The 19,831-nt window shown below is 42.6% G+C and overlaps 2 protein-coding genes across 4 annotated transcripts; one reads left to right on the top strand and one right to left on the bottom strand.

The window, feature by feature from the left end:
• Positions 1 to 6: 6 nt before the first annotated feature.
• slc17a5 (solute carrier family 17 member 5) lies at positions 7 to 7,924 on the bottom strand. Of its 2 annotated transcripts, none has more exons than XM_029449589.1 (11): positions 7,737 to 7,922; positions 6,802 to 6,998; positions 5,671 to 5,904; positions 5,368 to 5,455; positions 4,743 to 4,829; positions 3,889 to 4,007; positions 2,911 to 3,072; positions 2,632 to 2,764; positions 2,403 to 2,550; positions 2,039 to 2,129; positions 7 to 1,746 (listed from the first exon to the last, which is right to left on the bottom strand). In XM_029449589.1, the coding sequence occupies exons 1-11, from the start codon at positions 7,813 to 7,815 to the stop codon at positions 1,609 to 1,611; spliced, it is 1,476 nt and encodes a 491-aa protein (XP_029305449.1). In that variant the 5' UTR covers positions 7,816 to 7,922; the 3' UTR covers positions 7 to 1,608. The 2 variants fall into 2 exon arrangements, 1 of the variants encoding a protein (XP_029305449.1); XR_003833511.1 differs by having other exon boundaries at positions 1,701 to 1,746; positions 2,354 to 2,550; positions 7,737 to 7,924.
• Positions 7,925 to 9,777: 1,853 nt separating this feature from the next.
• arhgef33 (Rho guanine nucleotide exchange factor (GEF) 33) lies at positions 9,778 to 19,560 on the top strand. 2 transcript variants are annotated; one of them, XM_029449970.1, is made up of 17 exons: positions 9,778 to 9,931; positions 11,507 to 11,550; positions 12,539 to 12,703; positions 12,908 to 13,029; positions 13,262 to 13,407; positions 13,509 to 13,631; positions 14,465 to 14,591; positions 14,835 to 14,967; positions 16,124 to 16,231; positions 16,445 to 16,537; positions 16,730 to 16,878; positions 16,987 to 17,076; positions 17,247 to 17,419; positions 17,604 to 18,061; positions 18,145 to 18,369; positions 18,487 to 18,629; positions 18,750 to 19,560. In XM_029449970.1, the coding sequence occupies exons 1-17, from the start codon at positions 9,880 to 9,882 to the stop codon at positions 18,871 to 18,873; spliced, it is 2,475 nt and encodes an 824-aa protein (XP_029305830.1). In that variant the 5' UTR covers positions 9,778 to 9,879; the 3' UTR covers positions 18,874 to 19,560. The 2 variants fall into 2 exon arrangements, with proteins under 2 accessions (XP_029305830.1, XP_029305832.1); XM_029449972.1 differs by lacking the exon at positions 16,987 to 17,076.
• Positions 19,561 to 19,831: the final 271 nt, after the last annotated feature.

Genomic DNA, 19,831 nt, shown 5'->3' with positions numbered 1-19,831 from the left:
ACAATAACAGATTTGAGCAGAGCTGTATATGAAGTATTTACAATACATGACAGTAATTAAAGACTATTTCTGGAATGTTTCCAGGTACAATGATTCCCCTCTCAGTACAGTGTGTGTGCACAGTGAATACACAGCGTACAAAAGTCCCTTTTTCTCTGTAAAGACACTAAATGGAAAAATAAAAAGCAGTAACTAAAGGAATCCTTTGTGAATACGAGTCTACAGTCCTGAATTGTCTCGCCTTGTTTAAGATAATGTAATAAGGCACAAGTGCATTGCATCATTGGGATGATAATGCTACTTGTTGACAGAAACCATTTTGTTTAACCCCACTACATTATTGTCCTCATGTATACAGGGACACGATACATACAGTATTTAATACATGTGCTCTGCAAACGTTTAAAATCAGCTGAGAAAAAGTTAAGATAAATAACTTCTTCCTGCCAGATCATGATTTTTAAAAATCGGATCTAAATCAGTTGACACTTAAAGATTGAGGACACATTCCTCATGTGGTAAAATCAATCAATCCAACAAACAAAACATCTTTTTCAATCCTTGTGAGACGGATACCTGAGAATTGACACAGAAAGTGCAAATCCTGTAAGTAAAATGAGACGGCGTCCGGCTGGAACCTCTTTAAAGCCCTTTTTCCCCTTCATCAGAAAACAGCTTAACATCTTCTTAGTGTTACAGATGGAACATATCAGGCTTTCCACATGCACATGTTAAACCTAAACTAAAAGAGGTGCCTGGTGGACATAACCTGAAAAGATAATACATATTGTTGTGCACATAAAATCCCTTAACGGCACCACAAGACAAGTCTGTACAAAAAGAAATTGGCCATTTAAAATCACATAAAAGACAAAGAGCTTAAAAATCCATTTTAAAGAGTCACTATAAGGCATTTCCCAAACCAGTGTTTGTGCGTCACAACGTCCTCTCGAGAGACGTTATCAAATGTGTGCGTCTAGTTTGGGATGACAAACCGTTTAAACACGTACTGGCACTTCGATATGAGTCCAAACTGTCCAGACACAAGTGAAAGAAAACATCCTTCTTAAGAACTTAAGACTTTTACTTTGGCAATAACTCGGGAGGCTTTAAAGCAAAGTGCTCTGGAGGCAGAAACAGTTGAACGCAGAGAGGCGGCAAACCTGAAGAGCACAAAGGAACGCCATTGGGTTCATTTGTCTTTCATACACTACGGTGCACATAATGCTAAACAAGGTTTAGATAACATGTAGTGACTTTTCCCTTTTTTCAGTTGGTGGCAAAAGTGCTCGGCTTCATAAACGCTTCCTCTGACACTTCCTGGAGATGCTGTGATTGTTTCCTCTGCCTCCAGTAATTATTTATTTCACTAAAATCTTCTTTGTTCATTGCTGTGACTGCAGGTTTGTCTGTCAACAGACTCCTGAGTCACAGTAAAGAACATCCTCGCTGGTACTTGTGGCCGTTAGTTAGCCGCGCTTTGAGAATTATCAGCACAGCTGGAACACATATTGCGCCGATTACCCGATAAATAAGCCCACGATTGAGACGTGTCCATCTGACGAATCAGAATCATCAGAAGGACGAGTCTGGCCCTCGTCTCCCGCCTCAGTCGCCGTGAGAGGAGGACGTGCGGACGGCCCAGGGCTGCACCGTCCCTTGGCCAAACAGAGTGTAGAACGCCGCTCCAAACACGTTGATGCCGGCGGCGATGTAGAAAACCGTCTGCCATTCTTCTATGGTGTTCTGAAGGACGAACAGCACAGTGTTACTTCATCATTTTATCCTAATTAGACATTTGAATTCTTGAGGTGTGGTCAAACATGGAGTATGAAGCCAAAGTAAGGATACGATCTGTTGAGTAAAGGACACTGCAGCGAGCTCTTAGTATGCAAGCAGCAGCTCTCTACAAACCATCACTGACTACCTGCTGCTCGAGTGAAATCTGGACTCGAGTCTCGACCTTTAGAAACACAGAACTGTTCCTGCTCCGTGACAGTTCAGGTTAATGAAGTGTGGTTGTGCACGAGGTGCTTACTTGCTGGGTGAGTGCTCTGGCGATGACTGGTCCCACCATGCCAGGAATGGTGGCAAACGTGTTGGTGATTCCCAGGAGAATACCAGCATACCTACAAACATATGGAGTACGTTGTTAGTAGTTATTAAGCTACGATCACTGCGTCTACAAATGTATTCATACGAAGACATGTGCCTGTACTCTCAGGATGTATAACTGGCTCAAAAGCATCATCTTGATCACACGAGGAAGATTACTGCACAATCCCTACATTAGGACGGTGAAATTACTTCCTCTAAATGTTAAACGTTCCCTGCATCTTGAGCAGAAACTCACTGTTTACAGTCAGAGGTTATTTTGATGATGGAATTTGGGTGATTCTTACGAAGGAGCGATGTCGAGGTGGTTGATGTTGAAGCCAGAGGCCGACACTCCGCCCAGAGCCGAGGAGATGGTGAGGAAGGTCACGGCCAAGGTGTAGTTACAGCCCGTGTATCCTGCTGCCACCAGGAACACGGCCGGCCCGATCATACCTGCAGAAACAACACAGTGAGAGAGAGAAGCAGCAGACGTGGAGAGTTTGGACGGCAACAGCCTGTACTGCCGTTCCTTACCAACAACGGAGAAAGACTTTCTGACGATGACGGTGCGGTACAGGCACGATTCCCGCAGGTGATCCGCAAGCTGCCCGCTCAGCACAGCCAACACAACACAGCCGATGTAAGGAAGAGCCGACAGCATACCGTTCTATTGTGGACAGGAGGAGCATTGTATGATTACAGTTATTATATTCATACATATGGCCAGTGAGTAGAAATGACTGTGTTGAATCAGACACGTGTACAGAGTTACAATAGTGAGAGGAACTAAAACAACGTCTGACAGTCTCTCACCTGCTGGATGCTGAATCCCAGAACGTCGTTCATGTAGGTTGGCAGCAGGGTGAGGAGCGTGTAGAAGGTCCAGTTGTAGGAGAAGTGAGCCACGACGATGGCCCACAGCGCTCCGGACGTCACGATGGCTCGCCAGGGGATGTCACCCGATGAGGTGGACAGCTGGGACACACAGGAAGTAGAGAATAGGTTGATCAGGAGGTTTTTGATTATTGCATTCACTGTTAAATAGTGTTTTGGTTACTTTGCGATGCATATGTACACAGAAGTAATCCTAATAAAGCAAGAGGATGTCTTCCCTTAATTCCCTCTGAATAAATGGCAACAGGCTGTGAGGGCGTTTTACTTTTTAAGCCTCTTGCCAGTTTAACTTCCAATTCCCCTCTAATGCGTTTATACCAGTGGTTTGGTTTCTTGTGTTACATTGTTCTCCCCCTGCTGGCCAGAAATAAATACCAATATGTTTTCCTAAACCTTGAATTCTTAAAGAAAACGTTGCTTTTCTCGCATGACTGAGAAAAGTCTGAATGAAATGAAGTAAATCGTTATTTTAATTACAATGCAAGTGACCAGAACACACTTGTAACAAACAAGAATTCTACTTCATCAGACGGTCCCATGAAGGTGACACGAGTCATGAGGCGGCTGGATGTCGTTATAAACTGCAGCGTCACATCGAGTGTTGTGACACAACAGCTGAGGAGGACAGATAAGAGAATAAAATGCTGCAATACACTGAGATTATGTAACATTAGTATCTGATGAAGGCGATGACTCTGCTGCTGTCTCAACAATAGAGTGAAGGATCTAATCTACTGTATTATTACATATTAATAACACACACATATATATATATATTGGTATTTCTAATTATGACTTCCTCTACAGGAAATATGTTCAATAAGGTGAATAATAAAATGAACTTCACATATGAACTATAAAACCTTTAAGAAATGTTGTGATGGTTTGTGGTGTTACCTCGTTCTTCAGTGAGTTGGTGATGTAGAGTCTCTCCTGCTCTGAGATCCGTGGGTGAGTGTTTGGACTGTCGAAGGCCAGCAAGGCCCACAAGACGAACCACACCAGGCCAACAGCACCTGGACACACACACACACACACACACACACACACACACACACACACACACACACACACACACACACACACACACACACACACACACACACACACACTTTAAAGACTGTACGTCGTCAGCAGTTGCAGGGATAGTGATGGCGTTAGAAGAAGACACTGTGTGCGTCCACTGAACACTAACATCTGTGGTTTATAGAATGAGGTACATCAGCAGTATTTGCAGTACCAGGAAAGCAAGTTCCATCTGTGGGCACATCTTCTTCTACTTCTTCAACTTGCTAAATCATCGTTTCCACAGACCAAAGAGGAACAAAGGAGCAGACACTGGAAACAGTCCGGGGCTTAAAGAGAGCGCTGGGGTGGAATAAGTGTTAAAGGACACCGTCTGTGACTCATCAATGGGGAGGCCACTTGACGTCAGAGCTTCCAGAGCATGACCAGCAGGGACTTCATTACACATTTTATCATGTGCACATTCCCATAAAACATAATCTATAATGTTAATTCAATAAAGTGTTGTTATGATGACTAAATCAGGATAGCACTTTCATCACCTGAAACGTTTCTAGCTGATGCTTCACACGGTAAAATAAAGTAACATGAAAACTGTGCTAAGGAGTGAACAGGTGTCGCTCATCAATCCCCAAAGATATAGAGAAGCGATTTGAATGTACTCGAACATCCTGACCGTAACAAAGTACCCCCACCCTCCACTAGTGACACCCCGGGTGTATTACCAAACACGTAGAAGACGTAGGTCCAGTCCAGGTAGAAGCAGATTTGCCCGGACAGAGGGAGAGATATCACCGTCCCGAGCTGGGCTCCTGAGGTGGGGGAGAAAAAACAAACTTCTGTATCCCACAGTCTGAGTGTAAATACCAAACGCTGAATATACAGAGGGACGAGTGCAAACTATAACGTGACAGATGATGCAATCAGTGCTTATTGTTTTCTTTAATGACTCATTCATTGTTCAGTAAATATCTTCACATTGCTTTTTGTGTCCAATAGTGCAACAAGCAAATATTTGACATTTTTGTTTGATAAACAAATCGAGTTACTTGATTTACTGATTATCAAAATTGTTGTTTATCAACTAATTGATTAATTGGCCGAATAGCAAAAGCAAACAAACTTCCCCCCACTATTCTGTTCCAGAAACGTTCAGCTGATCCAACAACATACCGTCGTCACTGCTTTGTGTCAATAGAAACGTTCTTTGTGTGGACGTCGTACCCCTCGTGTCTTACCCCTCGTGTCTTACCCCTCGTGTCTTACCCCTCGTGTCTTACCCCTCATGTCTTACCCCTCGTGTCTTACCCCTCGTGTCTTACCCCTCGTGTCTTACCCCTCGTGTCTTACCGATGTAGGAGATTGTGAGCAGTCGGCTCCTCTCCAGCGGTGGGGCCCACGCTGCCCACATGGTGTACATTGCAGGGAATGTCACTCCCTGAAGACAAACATAGCAAGAGCATCAGAAGGAGTACAAGTACGTATCTGTACATGCAAACCACCTCTGGATTAGTTTCTTTAGCCCCATAAAGATTTTGTTATCAACACTCTCCGGCTTATGTTTGCTCAGAGATACATTTTAATAAGCAAATAATGCAAATGTTATATTTGGATGCAGTTCAGTTGATGCTTAGAATACAAGCTTCATGTCACCTCTCCTATCCCTTCCAGCACCCTGACAGCGATGAGGTAGCTTGCACCCAGGTCAGCAGCCACAGGGGTGAGCAGCGTAAAAACTACAGTTCCCAGGATGCCGATGCCCATCAGCCACTTGGGTCCATAGCGGCCGGCCAGGTAGCCCCCAAGGATCTGCGTCAGGATGTAGCCGTAGAAGAAGGAGCCCAGGATCCAGCCCTGAGTCTCAGAGTTCCAGTCGTATACACCGGCCTGGGGGGGGAGTTATGATAGTCTTGAGGAGTCATAATATTTGATGCAGCTTAACTCCTGAGTAGTCTTCCTGGTTGAACTATGCTCATGTACACGTGTGCATGTGTCTTCATTAGTCTGATGCTTTCTCTCCTTTATGTTCCTCTTTTTACGATCATCTTGTTCTGTCCTTCTCTAACGTGACCAAAGCGACCAGCACACGAGTGCTGCAACGATGAGTCGACAAACCCATCGACAGAAAAATAACCACCAACTCATTTGATAATTATTGGATTAATTGTCATTATCCTGCAAAACTGGCAGAAAATGCAGTTTTCAGGCTTCTTTTCTGTTTCAGATCATATTAAACTGAACTTCTTTGGGTTTTTGGACAAAACAAGACATTTAAAAACATATCAACAGATTCAATTCTAGTAAACGGGGGCTTTGTATAAGCATGGTGGCCTACTTTACACTTGTGATGTTAAGTCATACTAGATGACACACTCCTGATTTCTTTCCATGGACAGCACACAAATATGGAAAAACATTTGTTTTCCAAGGGGGCATTTTGAGGTGCGATCATCTGGGCTCTTTCAGGCTTCAACTATGTTTAATACAACAATACGTTTCTAAATCGCAGCCGAGGAACACGATATGAGATGTGAAATTACATACTGAAAGCTATTTGTGAAGATGATCCATTGACTGACTTTTCCAGCTGTGTTATTGTCACTTAATCACCGCTTATAATTAGAGTTTTTAAGACAGCACATGTAGTTATATGGTGCCACTCAAATTCAACTGGTGTTACAAAATGGACTTAATTGATTAAGAAAATGCTCTTATGTTGGATTAAACCAGTTCAACCAGATGTCATCCTTCATTTTACTCAGCTGTGGTGCCGTTCTCGCTCACCACGCGGTTGTGTTTGGGCCGTGGAGGGTTGGCATGAGCGGGACACACTGAGCTGCTGTGGTTGGGGCTGGATTGGTGGGTGTTGTTAAGCATGTCCACCATCGCCACACTGAGGTTCACCCGCAAGGAGTAGACCACGAAGAAGCCAAACGAGGAGAGCAGCGCCAGGCCGTAGCGTGATGAACAGCATACTGGTGCTGCGGGGAGACAGAAATAACCACAATGAGACCTGTTGACAGATGATGCTGTGTGTGTGTGTGTGTGTGTGTGTGTGTGTGTGTGTGTGTGCTGCAGTAACCAGTTGGATTACATGATATGAACATTTATTTTCTGTACAGAAAATAAATGTTCATACAGAGAAATAAAATAAAACATGGAATTTCTTTCTTATCTTCTGTATTTTTAAAAATGTATTATTTGTTCACTTGTGCAAATGTTTAATAAATTAACATGATCACTGTGCAAATATTTACAAACGTTATTACAGATTAAAGTGGAAAAGCACCTACTCTGCAAACATGACACAGCTCAGGTGCACTTTAGGTCTGTCTTGTGACACGAGTCCATAAACTCGTGACAAAGACACAGGTTGGTGTGGAAAATACAATTTAAAGCCTTTATATATATATTTTATACTTTATGTTCAGATGCACATCGGGTGACAGAACCATGCACCCTGCAACAACAGCCATCATTCATTAGTCATCTGATATTGGGGGTAATTGTAAACATTGTCATCAGCCATTCTCCCGTCGTGTTGCATTATATTACATTATAAAAGAGTTCAAGTTATAATTAATGTCTCCACGTTAAATAAAAGTTGCTTTAAATGATAAAACAGAGAAACAGCGCAGCTTTGAGACACATGTTCCCGGAAGGAGACTCGTTAGTTAGCTAGCTTGTTAGCTTGTTAGCTGGAGATGTTTTAGTTTCACCTTTCTGGACTTTGTCTTCGTGTCCTCGGTGAAGCAGCGGTGTATCGTCCCCGTCGGTGTCCGACCCGTACCGCTCCATGTTCCGGTCAATGTGCTCCTACTGCGTCACAACAACAACAACAAAGGCTTCGGCTCAACGACACGACACAAGCTAACGGCAGTCACGTGACGGGAGCCACCTGACCGGAAGTAAAAGAGTGTTCTCTTCCCCGAGTAGTTACCTGCAGGTAAAACAGAATGAAAACAAAAAATGTAAATTAATTACCAATTATGGTGGTATAAATAAAAGCTTTTGCAAAACGTGATACTTTTTTATTTGTTGTTAAAAAAAATGTAATTAGTAATCCATTGGATAACCTTTAGGTTACTTTACAATCAATAATTAAAAAATATTGCACCAACTACAAAGGTTGCTGGAGATGTTTGACCTCCTTATACTTTTTCCCTTCTTCATGCACCTTGGAAGTAGAAACCCCCCACTCTGCTTCTAGGGGGATTTCTTATTTACAATATGTAATATATCAATGATTAGCAGCAATATTGATTTTGAGACATAAAAAAAAAAAGGAAATGTGTTACAGTATTTTAATGGAACATTAAGTACACTTAATGCTTGGGGGAATCACAGTATGTAATATGTCAATAATTAGCAGCAACATTGCAATGCATCAAAAACACAACAGCAATGGCCATAGTGGAAACCACGTAAATAGCATGTAGGCTATTTGCCATAAAGGGTAAACATGAGAAAATGGCTCGATCTGGTGGAAAATAGTAAGTACTGCAAGTTTGAAGCCAGGGCTCTACCTTGAAAGCCTGCTATGATAGAATGCATGCTGTTGTATTGAAATGGTTATTGGCTCTAAAATTGTGGTTTCAATAGAAGAAATTGTGTTCTCACGGGTCTGACTGTCTGACAGTTTACTAGACTTCAGCACGGTAGAAGCTGAGGCTAAACTTCCAAAGTGTGGGATAAAAAACTAAAATAATCACACCCATGCCAAAATGTATGACATATGCATTAACACAACCAAATCGATTGATCCCCAGAGCAGGTTTTATAAAGGCAACACCATGGTGGTCTTGTTAGTGTTGCATTACATGGAAAGATACTATTATGTCCACCTTGCACACTTCAGCTGCCAAAAAGAAAGGGAAGAGTTCTGACCTTTATACCATCGTGATCCTCATTGTTCCTGGCTTGTATCTAATTATTTTAGACTCAGGCCAAGAACCTAGGACACAACCGCTGTCTTATTATAACCATCTGGTTGCCTGTTAGAATACTTTTAGGACATTCTCTTTGCAAACACTCACAAGTAACCAGTGAATCAGATGATGTGTGGTAACGCTGTAACCTACAAACACAGGTTTGTTGTTGAACTGAGGAGCAGCTCAGCTGATTGTCTCTGGGCTTTATTTTCACCACCGCAGACATAGTAACAGAGCAAACAAAGATACGCAAGTTGTATAAATGAAGAGAGACAGACAAGAGCAGGCGTACAGACTTCTAGTGCAGTGACGGAGCGACATGGACGGCGAGACAAACAGGCTTCTGTCAGCCTTCAGTATCAGGCATGCATTTGTTTGGTGTAGTAACACATAAAGTTCACATGTCCTAGAACTACGTCTCCCAACACATGCTCTGAAATCCATCTACGTAGACTCAACACTGCACAAACATTCTTTGACACCTTTTTGGAACTGGCCCACTGAGAAACCCTGAACAGCCTACAGTCTACTAGTTTCACTTTTAGCCACGGAAATAACTGGAATATCAATTTCAAGCATTCTGTTAATAAGTATGATACACAGCAGCACTAATTGACCAGTCACGCCTCTTTAAATCTAATAGTTTAGCAACAATATGTGGCTGTTTGATGAACAAATGTCTCTCTCTATCTCCTCCTGATCTTACCCTTCTGTCCCATACTCTCTGAAGACAAGGGCCCTTTTGTGCCAAAGGGAAATCATAGGACTCACATGCTTTGGAGGAGAGAAAGTGAGCGATCACAGCAAACGATAAAGGTTATTCAGAGGAGAAGAACAAGTCGGAGGAGCGGACAGAAGTCAACGCAAGCTGAATAAGGACTTCAGAACCGCACAGCTGTGAACTAGATTGGACCGGACAGGACACCTAAACATGGAGAATGGCAAAACGGAAACAGAGGACAAGACAGACGACGTTTCAGAAGGTAAAGCAGGTGTCAAAAAACGCTTATTATGGATTCAATTGTCATTTATTTCTGTCAGTTCTCAATTAATTGTTTCGTTTATAAAATGTCAACTGACATACAAAATGTATAATGATATATAACAGATAAGAACATTGTGACAGAGTGGGGAACAAGAAGTCCCTGCTTTAATAATCAGAATGATCTTTTATGAAGAGCTACTGTGTGAAACATATTTATATATATATATATATATATATATATATATATATATATATATATATATATATATATATTAGAGAAAAGCCACAGTGTGTTTAAAAAGTCTAAACATTATAACTACACAGAAAATGAATCAAGCAATGTACTGGATTATATATACAGTGTTGCTAAGTGTTATTACTGTTAGTTGTAATGTCATTGCTAACTTATTTTAAGGGATATTACTCTGTGAGGACATCATGTGTTCTCTTTTCAGTGCTGCGATCGCAGAACCATATCCTCTTTGTTTCCCCGCGGTAATGAATGAACCACTTCTGTCTCTCTGCTCGAGGTCACGCTGAGACTGTATAGTTTAATGTTGACATCTCGCCGGACTGTAACAACCGAGGCCAAACCAAGTTGTCAGAGGAAATGTGTCTGACAGAAAGACATAATAACCCCGTTGTTGCACACCGCATATTCCATAAGAAATGTTAAGCAATACATATGGTACATTGTGCCCGTCAATTATGCATGATAATATCTGATAAGTACGTATTTAGAACGACTCTTGGCGATGTTGACAGCAGCCTCCATCTGTGACATTTCCACAACAAACCCAAGTATTGTGCTTTTATACAACCGGCTAACTGTCTCAAACATCAGAAATATGAATTTTCTCGTTCAGCACTTTCCTCCAGCGGTCTAATCATTTTATAAACATGAACGACAGTCGCTCAAAACCTTCCAGCAGCTAGTAATCCGTATAAGTGGCTACGTGATTCCATCAGGAGACACTTCCTGGAGCCATTTTACAATGAATAGGAGATTTATAGACACACAGTTACCACAAGTCCCAATAAGATCCACATACAAGGAGTGAAAGGACATGGACTGACGCTCCTTCTTGCCTGTAGTTGTAGCGCTTTCACATGACTGTTAAATCACTAAACCTCATGCTTCTAACCTTTACTTCTGCGGCATAAGATGTTTGTCATGAACCCTGCTGCAAAAGCTTTCAGCTCTTAACACGTCACATGCAGACACACATCCTCCACCACAGGGACGTTTAATTCCACCATGAACCAAGACTCCCATCACTTTAACATGTAGTGTGTTGCAAGGACTGGTGGTGTACTGAGCTTTTAGAGTTTCTGGCAGCTTATTGAAGTCATTTTCATTGATGAAGAATTGATGATGCTCCTGGAGTGAGATACAAAACTACTGAGTATATCATTCTGGACTTCTGTAAAGCTTTTGAGAAATAGTTAAATAGATAACTGAATTTGAATGCATAAAGTTCTCCTGTGACGTAAGGTTCATTGTTCGTAGTGGAAGCAAACGTCCACTGTCGCCTGTGTCGGTGCCTAACTGAGTTATTTTCTTTGCTTTTAGATGAAGAAGAACATGTGGAGGAGGCTAACATAGAGATCGCTCAGGTACTTTTCACACATCTTAAGACACTTTTCATTATTTCATCAAACAACCAGACGGAGCTGGTGGAGTTGTCAAAGCTACCACTCGCTGGTAATATTTATTTTCCAGCTAAAATCATTGTGTTGATAATACAGGATTTACTTGACCTGATGTACATAAGTGTGATCAATGTTTAGCCTGGAGTCTATGTTGTGCACATGAGCCGTCACAAAAGGTCGCTGTGAAAAATCTATTATGTCTCACTGAGGTCACAAAGGTTCACTTATTGCTCACGTGTCCTCGTGAACTCATAAACATTAGGTTAAAATGAGAGTACGCTCTTATTCCAAGGAAGCAACCACAACATTAGCTAAACTAGATATTAATATAATGAGATTTATTAAGTAGTGGCTCTTTAGATCTGATACCTCCAAGTGTAAAGACATACAGTATGTCAACCACAGATAGCATCAGAAAAGGGAAGGAGAGCGGAAGGCAAACAGGACAGACGCTCCATTCAGTCGGCCGCCTGATGCTTTTCACATGACCGAGAGCGAGCGAGCAGGAGAGAGATGGAAAGATGAGAGAGAGAGAGAGAGCTGCTTCGACTCATGTCATGTTCCCATGTGCTGATCCAGTTATCCCCGCTGAAGGAATTCAATCAGCTGTGAATGAAGCTCAAAAACCTCACGATGAATCAGAATAAATGTAGAATCAGAGAAGAAAGAGGTAGTAAGACCCACATAGATCACACAGAGGAAGCCTTATAGAGGAATTCAACAAGTTTATATGTACATTAAGACTTTTAAAGGAATTTTATATAACAGTAAGAAGTGAAGAAAGTACTACGACAACTCAAAGAACTCATAGAAAGTAAAGAATTCAATTGACTCACTAAAGAGGAAGGACTGAAAAACCAAATCATAGAAGAAATCAGCTCATTAAAGAAAAAGTCCAATTAACCAACACCCCCAGAAAACATTATGTATTCCTTTACTTCTTGTGATGCAGCTGCAGGGCCTCGTGGCTGAGCTGCGCGAGGGGCTCCATGCAGCACTGATGGAGCTGTGCGAGCTGCGTCAGAGGGACCACGGCCTGGAGGAGAAGCTCCAGGCCCATCAGACTGACGTCGATGAGAAGATAATGGGCCTGAAGAACTCGCTCAGCACTTTCAAGGTGCTGGACACACACACACACACACACACACACACACACACACACACACACACACACACACATCTGCTAAAGTAATAGTACTATAACTAAACGCTGTCTCTTTGATTTGTGACTGAATGAAACCGCAGATTTCCCTGCGGCTCACACTACACTACTGACACCGTCTTGGAACTAATGCAGTTCCTTGGTATGATCTGATTGCAGGAGGAGCTGAATGTGGCGATGTTCCACATAAAGGATGTGTCCAACAGACAGAGGGAGGTGCAGAAGAGGATAGAACTGCTGCAGTCAGAAAACACCAACGATATCATCTCTGTTCCACACAGGTAGGGCTGGAACATATGTGATAACTGGAGTTTACTCTTGCCTTTAGAATGCCTAGCAGTGGCATTGCAGTTGAGTAACACACACACACACACACACACACACACACACACACACACACACACACACTCCAAAGCTGCTTTTAATCTCCCTAAACAGAAAGATTTCGGCAAATAATAATATTGCTTTTACTTCTTTTACTTCTCCTTCTTCTGCTGATTGGTCCAAAAACAGAAAGAGCTCCAAGGCAGATGTGCTAACAGCATCAGGAGATGAGCACATCTGTGTGCCCAGCCAGTCCGACCTCAGTGTTATTCAACACTTCTTCTCCAGTCTGCCACACAGCAGCTCAACACAGAGGAGCTCCACATCCACACAGAGTGAGTCTAAAACAGAAGGGCAGATAAACAAATGGCAGTCCTATGAAAGAAGTTTACTTTATATGTGTGTGTGTGTGTGTGTGCGTGTGTGTGTGGTACAGCCTCTACCTCTGAGCAGGAGGCTCAGCAGCAGCAGAGAAATTGTCCGTCCAGATCTCCAGCGTGGAGCGAGAGGAGGAGCAGCAGGGACGACTCAGAGAAACCCAACAGCCCGACTGAAAGCAGTGAGAAATATGTGTTAAAGTCACGAATGATAACACTCCTACTGCACTTCTATTACCACGAGAACCACGAGAAGACACTACTACTACACACAGTTCACTAATACGCCACTACACACACACACACAACACATGCACATTCATAAAAGAGATCATTCGTCATTTTGGGAAATCAAACAGGAAGACGATCCAGGCACTCCAAAATGAACAAGTCACCACGAGGAAGGAAATAATACAAAGCCTTGATGAAGACCTTGAATGATTTAGCCACTACAAATAAAGACTTTTTAATATTTCCTTAGAGAAGATACTTAATTACTACTTAGTGGGAGTAGTGATAGTAACGGAAACACTTTTAAAACTTTGTTTTGTACGGATTAAACACACAAGATATAAGGTGCCATTTAGTGAGCTTTAGAGCCACTGGTATGGGGCTAGCTGTTTCCAGTCTTTATGCTAAGCTAAGCTAACGGTCTCCTGGCTCCAGACAGGTACGAAGAACTCTCAGCAAGAAAGGGAAGAAGCGTGTTTCCCAGAATGTCAATCTTTTCCTTTACATTAGGTTGGAACAGATGTTTAAGACTGGACCTGACTGCAGGCAAACATATCACACAACCCCCCCCCAAAGAACCCCTTCATCTGTTTGAAGTCGAATATCTGGGGGTAAAACTGAACTTGCCATCTGCCGTTGCCTCCTCTTTGAAGGCTCCAAAGACCAGTGTAGTTCAGCTCACATACTGTATAACTTATATTTAACTCAACATAGTTTAAACCGCAACTGTGTGTGTGTGTGTGTGTGTGTGTGTGTGTGTGTGTGTGTGTGTGTGTGTGTGTAGATAAGAGACAAGGGGTGGCTCTGGAGCTGCTGGAGTCAGAGAGAGTGTATGTGTCCCATCTGTCCCTGTTATTGAAGGCCAACATCTCCTTTAATGGATCCGAAGCGCTCACTTCCAAAGACAAACGGTAAGCCTGCAGAGACACACGCAGACCCTGAGTTCAGTTCTCTTTTTAAAATAAATGCATTTCCATAAATACAATATTGCTTTTGTGTGTAAGAAGTTTCCAGATGTTTTACAATCTTTTTCCTATGTTGGTTTCCTAATTTTTCTTTAAATGTACAAACTGTTTCATTTTTATTTTATGCCGTCTTGTTATCTTGATATCGATGTCCACGCTCTCCTCTCCTCTCTCTCGCGCTGTCTTTAGCCCGTTTCCCAGCACTCTGAGGTTTCTGATCCAGCAGCACCTTGAGCTCCTCCACACTCTCCAGGAACGCGTGCTCAAGTGCCAGTGGCAAGGCATCATGGGGGATGTGTTCATGAGGCTCACCAGCAAAGAGGTAAACCACAAACACAGAATACTGTGCGTTTTACTGTATGTCTTTCACCGTTGGAAGGTCAAAATATAGCTGTTACTTCACGAGACAGTCCATAAAGATGCTTGTGTGCGCAGTATAAAGTCTCATTGGTGTGCAGCACGCTCTCCGTACAGATGCATCAACACACATTTATACTGGCTTAATAATTCTCCTTTTCTGCCTGACATTGGACAATATCTGGCTATTATTTTTCAGGTGTTACGTCTCCAAACTGTGCACATAATGTGAATTTCACAACAAATGTCTGTAGATGTAGATGTCAATACTATCTACTGGCAAGTCAAGTCAATACCACCTGTGACACCTGCAGGAAATAAGAGTTTCAGAGGCATTCCCCCCATTTATTTTATAGCAAGTAGCAAGGGGTTAATCCATGTTTCCACAAAGACCCCACCACCACAAACCACAGCCTCCAAAAATAAGTTCAATTTTATTGAGACTAGAAATGTTGGTATTTCTGTGGATATCTTAACAACCATAAGAAACAAAAAGATGTGGACCTCATGTTTACTCCCTTGTACATCACAAACTTGTCATTCACAAGCCGCAGTGCCGTTCGAGGCTATTTACTGTGGTGGGGTCAAAAGGTTCGGTCTTGTGACCGGCTGTGTATAATGAATCTGAAATAGTTTGGCAGCCATGACGGACTTGAAATGAAATGTCAAATTCCAGCGGAGCCGAGCTGCGAGCTGGAATACAGCTGCGGTACAAAGACAACAGGGACTTCTGTCATTGCTGTACAACATAACCTGCGAGTGTACTTCAGGACTTTTTAGTGTGAAAAACAAAATGTGCGGATTTAAAGCATCAAAATTCCTTTACTGAGAGCTTTAAAAGAGTGTTTTGTGATATTAAGAAGGGTTAAGCTGCAGGCCAAAAGCAGACACAATAAACTCAAGCTAATGAGTCTATTCTATTAAAGCCGATGTGTTGGCTCTGAGTGAATGAGAGGAAATTAAGTAATTGGTAGGCGGACCTTCCTATTTAGGAAGAAATAAAGGCAGGTTCACAATGCATTATGGGTCCTTGCTCACTGATATCCTGAGAGTTCATGGAAGTTCATGGTGCATGAACACCGACATGCAAACCCAGACCGTGTCTCTCTGTCTCCATACAGAGTCATTTCTTGGACTTCTATGTATCCTACCTGAAGGAGCTTCCAGACTGTCTGGCAGTTGTCACCATGCTTGCCTCCAGCTCCATGAAGACCTCTGCCTTACTGGAGGTAACACGAAAAGAGATCCGGACAGGATGTGACGTGGCAGGCTATATCTCTGCATTAGATAATGTAACAGGGCAGACGGGAACGTTTGATAAAAGGCTGTATGGGAATTCAGTTTTGGCTGGTAAACTACAAAGTGTGTGTGCAATAGTTTCAGAAACGGATAAAGACTAACTGGTTTTGTCCTTCCATCCTGATTGGTCGACCCCGTGCCAGAGTGAAATAATGGGTGACGAATCCCAACCCTCGCTCCAGACTTTGCTCCTGCAGCCGGTTCAGAGGATCCCTGAGTACCTGCTGCTGCTACAGGTGAGACTAACGCACTCAAACTCTCACTTCATATCGCACATTTCATGAGATATAACATAAATAAAAGAAACATGACAATGAGTCTGAAGACAGCACCTGCTCAAAGATGTGTGAGCATAAGTAAGTGTGTGTGTGTGTGTGTGTGTGTGTGTGTGTGTGTGTGTGTGTGTGTGTGTGTGTGTGTGTGTGCAGGGGCTGCTGAGGCAGACAAACGCAGAGCACCCAGATTACTATCTGCTGCTGGTGTGCATCCAGCAGTTCAGGTCCTTCACGACTCAGTACCACCACCTCCTCCAGCACAACCAGGAGCTTCTGCTGCACAACCGCAAGGAGGTGAAGAGGTCAGGATTACCGCTCTACAAAAAATAACATTACATGCTTGTTTAAGCGGTTCAAGAAGACTGATTCTCACTGTTGTACCTGACAAAATAAGATGTTTTGCGCTGCAGGTCTACCATGAAACAGCTGTTAAAGACAGTGGAAAGTGGGATTCAAGCCAACAACATAGGCTCACCGTACCCTTGCAACAGTACAATGTTGTGAGTATTTTTACATTGTTAGCTAGCTGGTGGCTAGCTTCTTATTTGTTGCTAGTCAGGTAGCATACAGTGGGTTTATCAGAGCTTTTTGCTGTAAAAAACAAAGTTGCGAGCTGCTCCTGGAAACAGGCTTGATGGATCCGCTGATACGAATCGTCTATCCCTCACAGAGAACATGCCAACCAGGTAAAGTGGAGCAAGCAGCGCCTGCTGGAGCAGATCCAGTCTCATCGTTTCCAGGATTGGGACCAGGATCACAAAAGTCATTGTTACGACACAGAGTGGCCCTCCCAGCTCACGTTCTGCAGCCCCGAGCTGGAACCACAGATCCACAAACCAACAGGTCTGTGGTCACAAACGCTCCTGATCATCATCCTCTGTTGTTTCTGTTTGAGTAGACTTTATACTGGGGAGGCGTCGGTATGCTTGAAATAAAGTGTTAGTCAGATAAGCTCACATTCCCACCAGCATGCCCACTTTATGCAGTTGGCAATTGACCAACAAGTCAACCAACGTTTGTCTTTCAGGTCTTGGCAGTATCCCAGAGATTGAGGCGTCTGGGAGGTCCATGTCGTGGCAGCATCATCTGCCCTCCAGATCTGCAGACTTTCGTCAGGTTCAACCGGGCTCTGCTCTGGCCGATGCCCTCGGAGAGTTCCTTCTCCCTCCAGACCCCCCAGGGATGGAGAGCCTCTATGACGAGGACAGAGGCTCCCTTCATGATGCCTCCATGTTCGACCGCTGCTCTTCTGCCTCTTCAGATTCCTCCATCGACATTGCCTTTGTGAAGTGCCCCAAAGCCCCCTCGGCGTCACATCACGCAATGGCAGCAAACGTGTCGACAACTCGGGATGTCTTTGGCAACGGTGGGAGCAACAGGAATGGTTACAAACTGCCCAACCGAGGATGTGTATCTCCGGATGAGGCTATCATGATGCGCCGCAATCAGCATCGCCCCCTTCAAGCCAGCCAGCATAAGAGCAAGGTGAGCTTGTTTGTACTTATGTGCGTATGGAAAGATTGTAAAATAGTTCTTAAATCAACCGTTATGTTCTCTCTGCCGTCCAGTCACTGAACGGCCTGCAGATGGACAACACAGCGAGTGGTCCGGATGGTGGTCCTGTATCAGAACACCTCCAAAGGTTGGGTCTGGGCAGCCATGCCAAGCTAGAGCGCCAGGGCAGTAAGGGCAGCAAAGGGTGTTCCACCCCGTCCCATAAGGTCCACAGCCCCCTGGGGAACAGAGCGGACACTGACAAGCAGAGCGAGGATCTTCATGGGCTTCTCAGCGTTGTGGGTTTCAGCAAACTACGTCAACAAATCAAAAATATCTTAACCTGAAATATGTCTGCACAATCAGCATTCAATGTCCCATGAATGGTAATGTAATGATGTGTTCAACCCCACTAGGACTCCGGGTTCCAGTCATGGGGGGACGAGTCAAAGTGGAGGGGCGGGGCTGAGGAGAATAACCACGTCCCCTTCAGCGAGAGGAGTAGGAAGCAGGATAAAGGAGGCTTCAGGAGCTCCTTCAAGAAACTCTTCAAGAAGAAGTAAGAATGGAAATATGCACATGAATGGCACAATAGCTGTTTTGACTGATGGTGAACAAAAGGGAAGGACATGGATACTCTGACGTGGAAGAGTCAAGCTGACTTGTTCTTATCTAACAGGAGCAGCGATGAGAAGAAAGAGAAAGGAGAGAAAACAGAAAACCAAAACAACGGTGAACATGAAACTCCGGGGAAAAATCCCAAACTGGTACATCTGGAGGTAAACCGTGGCACAGCTGTATGAACACCACTCCATCACACACAGGCTCAATATAAAGAGTAACACATGTGCATCCAAACTGAAGAGGTGGTTTTACATGTACAACTGCTGTACAAATGCTGTCCAGGTTTCCTCTCATCCTTTTGAAATGTAATATTTTTTCGATCTTAGTAATAGTAAGAGTAGCAATGTGGTTTAGATCACATTTATTTTGAGTCATTTTAGATTTAATGTGACTATGCAGTGTATCTTCAGCTGAACTATGCACTAGAGGGCGTAGTTTGTCATGGTCCATCCCGATACTGTAAATATCTCTCCAGGTTCTCAAAGCTACAGACTTTTCTTTTCTCAGGCTGTTTCGTTTGTTCCCCAACTTTCAAATCTGTGCAAATAAAGTTTCTTTTGAATTGTTTAAAGTTGGACATTGACAGGTCCTCTCTTTGTCTTTCGCTGTGGGAAAGTGCTGTTCCTAATTTTAACAATGTCACACACTATTTCTGGCTCTTAATTCCCAATGTGTGCTTATTGTCTTTTATTATGAAAGTATTATATTGTGTGCATATACTCAGGAGAACAAACTTTAAGCTGTTATTCAGTATTATGTTTAAACATTTCTTTTTCTCTATGACAATTATTTCTATGCATTTAAAATAATTGTTTAAGAGATGAATGTGAAGATCAAGAGACATTAATAATCAATAAATGTCCACTTTGAAATTCATTATGTTGCTCAGTTGGTTCCTTGTCCTTGAATCCCTGGGTTATTAAAACACACACATGGACCTGACTTGGACAACATGTTATATATATATGTTATATATATAGGTTATATATATATATATAAATAAATATTAATATATATAAATAAATATTAATATATATAAATATATATATATAAATATTAATATATATAAATATATATATATATAAATATATATAAATATTAATATATATATATATATATAAAAATAATAATATATAT

This window comes from Cottoperca gobio, chromosome 15 (assembly GCF_900634415.1).
Source record: "Cottoperca gobio chromosome 15, fCotGob3.1, whole genome shotgun sequence".
Lineage (NCBI taxonomy): Eukaryota > Metazoa > Chordata > Actinopteri > Perciformes > Bovichtidae > Cottoperca > Cottoperca gobio.
The sequence above is the reverse complement of the archived record's forward strand: the minus strand, read 5'-3'. Positions and strand labels throughout refer to the sequence as shown.

Excerpts from the sequence above, each read along its gene's own strand:
- arhgef33 (XM_029449970.1), top strand. The coding sequence starts at position 9,880 with ATGGAGAATGGCAAAACGGAAACAGAGGACAAGACAGACGACGTTTCA. Across the intron at positions 9,932-11,506 it reads GACAGACGACGTTTCAGAAG|ATGAAGAAGAACATGTGGAG; the intron begins GTAAAGCAGGTG and ends CTTTGCTTTTAG. Across the intron at positions 12,704-12,907 it reads ACTCGCTCAGCACTTTCAAG|GAGGAGCTGAATGTGGCGAT; the intron begins GTGCTGGACACA and ends ATCTGATTGCAG.
- slc17a5 (XM_029449589.1), bottom strand. The coding sequence starts at position 7,815 with ATGGAGCGGTACGGGTCGGACACCGACGGGGACGATACACCGCTGCTT. Across the intron at positions 4,008-4,742 it reads CTACGTCTTCTACGTGTTTG|GTGCTGTTGGCCTGGTGTGG; the intron begins GTAATACACCCG and ends GTGTGTGTCCAG. Across the intron at positions 2,765-2,910 it reads TGGGATTCAGCATCCAGCAG|AACGGTATGCTGTCGGCTCT; the intron begins GTGAGAGACTGT and ends TGTCCACAATAG.